The sequence below is a fragment of the Nerophis ophidion genome, linkage group LG26 (assembly GCF_033978795.1).
Source record: "Nerophis ophidion isolate RoL-2023_Sa linkage group LG26, RoL_Noph_v1.0, whole genome shotgun sequence".
Classification (NCBI taxonomy): Eukaryota; Metazoa; Chordata; class Actinopteri; order Syngnathiformes; family Syngnathidae; genus Nerophis; species Nerophis ophidion.
Genome location: NC_084636.1, coordinates 6,568,416 through 6,578,415, shown reverse-complemented (window position 1 = coordinate 6,578,415; position 10,000 = coordinate 6,568,416). Strand labels below are relative to the sequence as shown.

General features: G+C 47.5%; 1 protein-coding gene across 4 annotated transcripts in view; it reads right to left on the bottom strand.

Moving 5' to 3' along the window:
• Window positions 1-10,000, bottom strand: part of LOC133543913 (palladin-like) — an 83,822-nt gene that overhangs the window by 16,915 nt on the left and 56,907 nt on the right. For 3 of the 4 annotated variants that reach the window (XM_061888822.1, XM_061888823.1, XM_061888824.1), the window contains 2 exons: window positions 1,987-2,613; window positions 465-609 (listed from right to left, as the gene is read on the bottom strand). In XM_061888822.1, the coding sequence (XP_061744806.1) occupies window positions 465-609; window positions 1,987-2,613 (772 nt within the window). Of the gene's footprint in view, window positions 1-464; window positions 610-1,986; window positions 2,614-9,852; window positions 9,959-10,000 lie in introns of all 4 variants that reach the window. The other variant, XM_061888826.1, reaches the window with a different exon arrangement.

Sequence of the window (10,000 nt, the reverse complement as noted above, 5' to 3'; positions counted from 1 at the left end):
TGTGTGTTGCCCCTGACAGGTTTGTGTGGGTGGCCCCTTACAGGCGTCTGTGGCCCCTGACAGGCGTGTTGCCCATGACAGGCGTGTGTGGCCCCTGACAGGCGTGTGTCGCCCATGACAGGCGTGTGTGGCCCCTGACAGGTGTGTGTGTTGCCCCTGACAGGCGTGTGTGTGTGGCCCCTGACAGGCGTGTGTGGCCCCTGTCAGGTGTTGTCAGGTGTCCCCTAAAGGTGACTGTGTAAACAGAGGGATGTCCCCATTAATTCAGCATTGCTAGAACACACACACAGACACAGACACACACACACACACACACACACACACACACACACACACACACACACACACACACACACACACACACACACACACACCACACACACACACACACACACAAAGGAGGGTGATCCGAGGCGTGTTAGTTGTTCACGAGTCTCTAGTCCAGCTCGACAGGAAACACTCACCTGTTGCCCGTTGCTCATGCGCTCCTCTTTAAAGCGCAGCTTCCTCTCCAAGTCCTGGATGACGGCGTCCTTGGAGCCCTGGATGTCCAAGTTGGAGTTGAGCCGAGGCGTGTGGGAGGCGGGCGACTTCTTGGGGAAGGCTTTGCTGCGGAGGCGACACAAGCAAAACACTTGAAGCGTTTCTTCCTATCATTCCAGATGTGTAGGCACCTGTGGCTGTAGGCAACCTCCTGATATATTGCTGAAGTATGAGGAGTGTTTAGCATATTTATATAGCTCTGCTATCAAATATTTTGTCATTTTATTGATCACCATCCTGTCATCATTTCAAGTAATGTTGACTATTCATTTTGAGCAAATAACATTTTTACTACTGTCCTTTTTGCACTTGAGAACAAACAGTTCCAACATTTGGATCTCTGCAAGATAATTCATAATTGTTTGGAAAAACTGAACGGAACCTTCCAGTCCACGGAACACATCACCCTCCGTGAAGCAGGACGTAGCCTGCCAGATAACATCCCATCCCATCCATTTTCTACCGCTTATTTCCTTTTTTGGGTCGCGGGGGGTGCTGGCGCCTATCTCAGCTACAATCGGGCGGAAGGCGGGGTACACCCTGGACAAGTCGCCACCTCATCGCAGGGCCAACACAGATAGACAGACAACATTCACACTCACATTCACACACTAGGGCCAATTTAGTGTTGCCAATCAACCTATCCCCAGGTGCATGTCTTTGGAAGTGGGAGGAAGCCGGAGTACCCGGAGGGAACCCACGCATTCACGGGGAGAACATGCAAACTCCACACAGAAAGATCCCGAGCCTGTATTTGAACCCAGGACTGCAGGACCTTCGTATTGTGAGGCAGACGCACTAACCCCTCTGCCACCGTGAAGCCCTGCTACATAACAAAGCACTCTAAATGCTCTTTGTGGAGGGGGCGTGGTCCAGGCGTCGCCTGTGGGCGGAGCATGTGCGGAAGCCGGCTACGAAGCAGCTGCAAGTTAGTGGATAGCCTTGCTGGAAGATGTTGTCTAATCACCGTTTCTCTCTATCTAAAGCAGCGTGAGGAGCCTGGAAGGAGGAGGGGAGCCCACAGAGATTGAGGGGGACGAGAGAGACTCGACAGAGTAGAACGTAAAAGAAAAAAAACTCTGTAAACGTCTGCTAACCGTAACCAGAGAGTGGTACAGTCCTCCGGCCACTGACTGGTTGCGGGATCTTGGTGACAGGGAATGATCCGGCTTGATTAGCAGACGTTTACAGAATTTTCTTTTCTTTTACGTTCTACTCTGTCGAGAGTCTCCCCTCAGTCTCTCTGGGCTCCCTCCTCCTTCCGGGCTCCTCACGCTGCTTCAAACCGAGAGACAGGTGATTAGACAACCTGTTCCAGCTGGGTTATCCACTCACCTGCAGCTGCTTCGTAGCCGGCTTCCATACATGCTCCGCCTACAGGCGACGCCTGGACCACGCCCCCTCCACACTCTTCACGAGTGGAAAATGGATTGGTCGACTCACACAGTGCTGTTGCCTTTGGGGAGACCCAATGCGTTGACCGCGGGGCCCCTGGACGTAGGGGGCGTGGCCGGCAACAGGGAGGACAGGAAGCCGGAGGCGGGAGATGGAGGGACGGAGGAGAATGGCGAGGACACGTCAGAGAAAGCGGGGGACACGGGCAGGGGAGGAGGCGGTGGGGGAGGAGGCAGGTCATCGACGCCGCCCACTGGGGACGACAAGTCGCCCGAATCAAAGTCGGGCGGGGGCGGGGGTGGGAAGGAAGGCGAGCTAGGCACGTCCGCGCTGGCCGCCTTAGAGAACGCTGGTGCGGAGATTTTGTTGAAGGGTGTATGCGAGGTGGGTGAGGAGCCCGCGGACTGGGTTGGAAAGCCGCCGCCGCCGCCTCCTCCGGGGCTCTGGGCAGCAATGAACTGTTTGGGCCGGGCGTAGTTGAAGGTGCTGGCCTGCATGGCTGTGCTGTTCTCCAGTTCTTGGAAGGAGGGAGGAGGGGGAAGAGGGGGTGACGGGGAATGGCTTTGGATGACTTCCTGTGGCCCGGGCCAGACTTCCTGCTGCTGATGCCAGATGGCTGCTTCCTGCTGCTCCAGAACAATCTGCTCCTGAAGCTGCTTCAGCTGAGATGCGTTCCTGCATTGACAAGAAATAAGCGGCTGGTTATTGATGAAGCAGGAAAGGAAACGAAATAAGACCTTGTCCACGCGCACGTATTTGTGCAGCTGTGGGCCCTGATAGTGTATCAGCCTGGAAGTGTGGGCCCTGGTAATAGATCAGTCTGTACCTGTTGGCTCTGATAGAGTATCAGCCTGGAGCTGTGGGCCCTGGTAATATATCAGTCTGGACCTGTGGGCTCCGATAGAGTTTCAGCCTGGAGCTGTGGGCCCTGATAGTGTATCAGCCTGGAGCTGTGAGTCTTGATGGCGTATCAGCCTAGAGCTGTGGGCCCTGATAGTGTATCAGCCTGGAATAGTGGGCCCTGGGAATATATCAGTCTGGAGCTGTGGGCCCTGATAGCGTATCAGTCTAGAGCTGTGGGCCCTGATAGCGTATCAGCCTCGAGCTGTGGGCCCTGATAGTGTATCAGCCTGGAACTATGGGCCTTGATAGTGTATCAGCCCGGAGCTGTCGGCCCTAATAGTGTATCAGTTTGGAGACGTGGGCCCTGATAGTATATCAGTCTGGAGCTGTGGGCCCTGATAGTGTATCGGCCTGGAGCTGTGGGCCCTGATAGTGTATCAGCCTGGAACTATGGGCCTTGATAGTGTATCAGCTCGGAGCTGTCGGCCTAATAGTGAGTGTATCAGTCTGGAGACGTGGGCCCTGATAGTGTATCGGCCTGTAGCTGTGGGCCCTAGTAATTTATCAGTCTGGAGCTGTGGGACCTGATATTGTATCAGCCTGGAACTATGGGCCTTGATAGTGTATCAGCTCGGAGCTGTCGGCCCTAATAGTGAGTGTATCAGTCTGGAGCCGTGGGCCCTGATAGTGTATCAGCCTGGAACTATGGGCCTTGATAGTGTATCAGCTCGGAGCTGTCGGCCCTAATAGTGAGTGTATCAGTCTGGAGACGTGGGCCCTGATAGTGTATCAGCATGGAGCTGTGGGCCCTAGTAATGTATCAATCTGGAGCCGTGGGCCCTGATATTGTATCAGCCTGGAACTACGGGCCTTGATAGTGTATCAGTCTGGAGCCGTGGGCCCTGATAGTGTATCAACCTAGACCTATGGGCCTGGTAGTATATCAGTCTGGAGCTGTGGGCCCTGATAGTGTATCAGCTCGGAGCTGTCGGCCCTAATAGTGAGTGTGTCAGTCTGGAGCCGTGGGCCCTGATAGTGTATCAGCCTGGAACTATGGGCCTTGATAGTGTATCAGCTCGGAGATGTCGGCCCTAATAGTGAGTGTATCAGTCTGGAGACGTGGGCCCTGATAGTGTATCAGTCTGGAGACGTGGGCCCTAGTAATGTATCAGTCTGGAGCTGTGGGACCTGATATTGTATCAGCCTGGAACTACGGGCCTTGATAGTGTATCAGTCTGGAGCCGTGGGCCCTGATAGTGTATCAACCTAGACCTATGGGCCTGGTAGTATATCAGTCTGGAGCTGTGGGCCCTGATAGTGTATCAATCTGGAGCTGGGTTAGGGGTTAGGTTATATACGGCAAGTAGGAGGTGCCATCCAAAAATTGCAAACAATACTCTATTTACATGTGGTGACCTGAATATTAAGAAGGATTGCTGCTGCTTTATTGACATTCTGAGCTGCTGCATCACCTCTGAGTTAGTGAAAGTTCGGGCTTGTACAGTAAGTGATTGATTTATTATGTTCTTGTTTAGCACTTAGCAATACTGCTAAATGATGCCTAGTGTTTGACTATAGCTGCATCTGTTTAGCATCTAAAACTTGGAGATCATCCTCTTTATATTCAGGTTCAAAAATAGAAGTTTTCTGGATCATCAAAGTAGTCTTTGTTGTGTCTCATCAAGTCTTATTTATGTGCCTCCACTTTGACTGTGTCTTCTCCTGTAAGCCATGTGGTAGTTTTTAGTCTACTTGACAGTTATAAGTAAGAACTATACACTACTTTGTATTAGAAATGGAAGGCGGGGTAGACCCTGGACAAGGAAGGCGGGGAACACCCTGGAAAGGGAAGGCGGGGTAGACCTTGGATAAGGAAAGCGGGATAGACCCTGGACAAGGGAGGTGGGGTACACCGTGGACAAGGAAGGCGGTGTAAACCCTAGACAAGGAAGGCTGCGTAAACCCTGGATAAAGAATGAGGGATAGACCCTAGACAAGGAAGGCTGTGTAAACCCTGGACAAGGAAGAAGGGGTAGACCCCAGACAAGGAAGGCGGGATAGACGCTGGATAAAGAAGGCGGGGTAGACCCTGGAAAAGGAAGGCGGCGTAGACTCTGGACAAGGAAGACGGGGTGGACCTTGGTCAAGGAAGGCGAGGAGACCATGGACAAGGAAAGCGGGGTAGACTCTAGACAAGGAAGGCGGGGTACACCTTGGACAAAGAATGCGGGATAGACCCTGGACAAGGAAAGCGGGGAGAGACCCCATACAAGGAAGGCGGGTTAAATCCTCGACAAAGAAGGCTGAGTAAACACTGGACAAGGAAGGAAGGATAGACCCTGGACAAGGAAGGCTGGGTAGACCCTGGACAGGGAAGGCGGGGTAGACCCTGGACGAGGAAAGTGGGGTAGACTTAGACAAGGAAGGCGTTGTACACCCTGGACAAGGAAGACTGGGTAGACCCTGGACATGAAAGGTGGTGTAGACCCTAGACAAGGAAGGCGCTGTACACTCTGGACAAGGAAGGCGGGGATAGACCCTAGACAAGGAAAGCGGGGTAGACCCTAGACAACGAAGGCGGGTACACCCTGGACAAGGAAGGAGGGATAGACCCTGGACAAGGAGGGAGTGGTAGACCCTGGACAAGGAAGGTGGTGTACAACCTGGACAAGGAAGGCGGGCTAGACCCTAGACAAGGAAGGCGGCGTACACTCTGGACAAGGAAGGCGGGGTAGACCCTGGACACGGAAGGTGGTGTAGACCCTAGACAAGGAAGGCGCTGTACACTCTGGACAAGGAAGGCGGGGATAGACCCTAGACAAGGAAAGCGGGGTAGACCCTAGACAAGGAAGGCGGGTACACCCTGGACAAGGAAGGAGGGATAGACCCTGGACAAGGAGGGAGTGGTAGACCCTGGACAAGGAAGGTGGTGTACAACCTGGACAAGGAAGGCGGGCTAGACCCTAGACAAGGAAGGCGGCGTACACTCTGGACAAGGAAGGCGGGGTAGACCCTGGACACGGAAGGAGGAGTAGACCCTAGACAAGGAAGGCGGCGTGGACCCTGGACAGAGAAGGCGGGGTAGACCCTGGACGAGAAAAGTGGGGTAGACCTAGACAAGGCAGGCGGTGTACACCCTGAACAAGGAAGGTGGTGTACAACCTGAACAAGGAAGGCGGGGTAGAGCCTGGACAAGGAAGGCGGCAAACACTCTGGACAAGGAAGGCGGGCTAGACCTTGGACAAGGAAGGCGGTGTACACCCTGAACAAGGAAGGTGGTGTACAACCTGAACAAGGAAGGCGGGGTAGAGCCTAGACAAGGAAGGCGGCAAACACTCTGGACAAGGAAGGCGGGCTAGACCTTGGACAAGGAAGGCGGTGTAGGCCCTGGACACGGAAGGAGGGGTAGACCCTAGACAAGGAAAGCTGGGTAAACCCTGGACAAGGAAGGCGCCGTACACCATGGACAAGAAAGGCAGGATAGACCCTGGACAAGGAAGGCGGGGTAGACCATGGACAAGGAAAGCGGTGTAGACTCTAGACAAGGAAGGCGGGGATAGACCCTGGACAAGGAAGGAGGTGTAAACTTTGGACAAGGAAGGCGGGGTAGACCCTAGTCAAGGAAGACTGTGTAAACCCTGGACAAAGAAGGAGGGATAGACCCTGGACAAGAAAGGCGGGGTAAACCCTCATTGCAGGGCCAAAATTGCATTGTATGTTTGATATGTAGATTGTGAAGGTGTCCCTAATGCAGTGGTCTTCATTCCCTTAAGACGTGGTTTAAAAAGCTTGACCTTTAACCCCGGCCGTGTCCCTTAATTGGAGGACATCCTGAAAGGTCACGTGGTTCTAGATCTCCATGAAACACTTTCACGCTTCACAGAGGATGCACATTGTGCCAAAAAGGCCAGCTGCCGCGATTACAAAGTTGAGACTGTCGCTACGGCGACGACGCTGTTTTTTTTGCTGTCGCTACGGCGACGGTGCTGTTTGTGCCGGCCGAGTCAGAGGCGAGTGGCCTACAAAGTGCTAGGCCCGACTCCGCTTGAGTCTCTGGCTGCGTTGTGGTCTTCAAGTATAAATAGCTGACAGACCATGACAGAGAACAACGTGGAGGAACCATGACAGAGAACAACGTGGAGGAACCATGACAGAGAACAACATGAAGACAACATGGAGGAACCGTGACAGAGAACAACATCTGGCTTCAATCGCTCCACACAGCTGAGGACAAAGAAGTCTTGAAAACTTAGTGATGAGTGTGCAGGATCACCACACATTTATTCTTGTTTACTTGTTTGTTTGTATCATAATTAATGTAAACATCATTCCTTACAAGACATAACATTAAGTGTTGTTTACTTGTTTGTTTGTATCATAATTCATGTAAACATAATTTCTTACAAGAAATAACATTAATTGTTGTTTACTTGTTTGTTTGTAGCATAATTAATGTAAACATAATTCCTTAAAAGACATACAATTAATTGTTGTTTACTTGTTTGTTTGTATCATAATGCATGTAAACATAATTTCTTACAAGAAATAACATTGATTGTTGTTTACTTGTTTGTATTAAAATTCATGTAAACATCATTCCTTACAAGAAATAACATTACATGTTGTTTACTTGTTTGTTTGTATCATAATTCATGTAAACATAATTTCTTACAAGATATAACATTAATTGTTGTTTACTTGTTTGTTTGTAGCATAATTAATGTAAACATAATTCCTTAAAAGACATAAAATTAATTGTTGTTTACTTGTTTGTTTGTATCATAATGCATGTAAACATAATTTCTTACAAGAAATAACATTGATTGTTGTTTACTTGTTTGTATTAAAATTCATGTAAACATCATTCCTTACAAGAAATAACATTACATGTTGTTTACTTGTTTGTTTGTATCATAATTCATGAATGTATAATTTCTTACAAGAAATAACTCTAATTGTTGTTTATTAGTTTGTTTGCATCATAATTCCTGTAAACATCATTCCGTACAAGAAATAACATTAATTGTTGTTTACCTGTTTGTTTGTGGCATAATTCATGTAAACATAATTTCTTACAAAAAATAATAATTGTTGTTTATTTGTTTGTATAATAATTCATGTAAACATCATTCCTTACAAGACATAACATTAATTGTTGTTTACTTGTTTGTTTGTATCATAATTCATTTAAACATAATTTCTTACAAGAAATAACATTGATTGTTGTTTACTTGTTTGTATTAAAATTCGTGTAAACATAATTCCTTACAAGAAATAACATTAAATGTTGTTTACTTGTTTGTTTGTATCATCATTTATATAAACATCATTCCTTACCAAAAATAGCATTAATTGTTGTTTACTAGTTTGTTTGCATCATAACTCATACAAACCCCGTTTCCATATGAGTTGGGAAATTGTGTTAGATGTAAATATAAACAGAATACAATGATTTGCAAATCCTTTTCAACCCATATTTAATTGAATGCACTAAAAAGACAAGATATTTGATGTTCAAACTCATAAACTTTATTTTTTTTTGCAAATAACACTTAACTTAGAATTTCATGGCTGCAACACGTGCCAAAGTAGTTGGGAAAGGGCATGTTCACCACTGTGTTACATCACCTTTTCTTTTAACAACACTCAATAAACGTTTGGGAACTGAGGAAACTAATTGTTGAAGCTTTGAAAGTGGAATTCTTTACCATTCTTGTTTTATGTAGAGCTTCAGTCGTTCAACAGTCCGGGGTCTACGCTGTCGTATTTTACGCTTCATAATGTGCCACACATTTTCCATGGGAGACAGGTCTGGACTCGTTTACTACGAAACCCACTGTTGTAACACGTGGCTTGGCATTGTCTTGCTAAAATAAACAGGGGCGTCCATGATAACGTTGCTTGGATGACAACATATGTTGCTCCAAAACTTGCATGTACCTTTCAGAATTAATGGTGCCTTCACAGATGTGTAAGTTACCCATGCCTTGGGCACTAATACACCCTCACAGATGCTGGCTTTTGAACTTTACGCCTATAACAATCCGGATGGTTATTTTCCTCTTTGTTCCGGAGGACACCACGTCCACAGTTTCCAAATATAATTTGAAATGTGGACTCGTCAGACCACAGAACACTTTTCCACTTTGCATCAGTCCATCTTTGATGAGCTCGGGCCCAGCCAAGCCGGCGGCGTTTCTGGGTGTTGTTGATAAATGGGTTTTGCTTTGCATAATAGTGTTTTAACTTGCACTTACAGATGTTGCGACCAACTGCTGTTACTGACAGGGGTTTTATGAAGTGTTACTGAGCCCACGTGGTGATATCCTTTACCCACTGATGTCGGTTTTTGATGCTGTACCGCCTGAGGGATCAAAGGTCTGTAATATAATTGCTTACGTGCAGTGATTGCTCCAGATTCTCTGAACCTTTTGATGATTTTACGGACCGTAGATGGTAAAATCTCTAAATTCCTTGCAATGGCTCGTTGAGAAATGTTGTTCTAAAACTGTTCGACAATTTGCTTACAAATTGGTGACCCCTCGCCCCATCCTTGTTTGTGAATGACTTAGCATTTCATGGAAGCTGCTTTTATACCCAATCATGGCACCCACCTGTGGGATGTTCCAAATAAGTGTTTGATGAGCATTCCTCCACTTTATCAGTATTTATTGCCACCTTTCCCAACTTCTTTGTCACGTGTTGCTGGCATCAAATTTATATATTTACATCTTAACACAATTTCCCAACTCATATGGAAACGGGGTTTGTAATTCATGTGTTCACAATTCCTTACAAGACGTAACATTAATTGTCGTTTACTAGTTTGTTTACATCATAATTCGTGTAAACATCCTTCTTTACAATAAACATGAATGTGTGTGAGAAGATGAAGGAACAACAAGACCCTGATGTATATTATAAGACACTTTAGAAACCAAAGTGTAATAACGAACAGGTCTTAGAGTTCTTTAAGTGGCACAAACATAGCTATGGTTTCATCTTCAAGCATATTTTGGACGACTTTTGATAAGATTTGCTGTGATGTGAGGCTTGTTATTATTTTCCTACCAAATGACTCATTTGACCCTAAAAGTTCAGCAACTGCAACTTTGCTTTTAGCTTTGGTGCAAGAGCCAGGAATGCCGTAAGTCATCATGGAAGTGGGCGTTTCAGTCTGGAAGAGAAAAGGAGTTTTTTGTTTTTTTTCCAGAAGAAT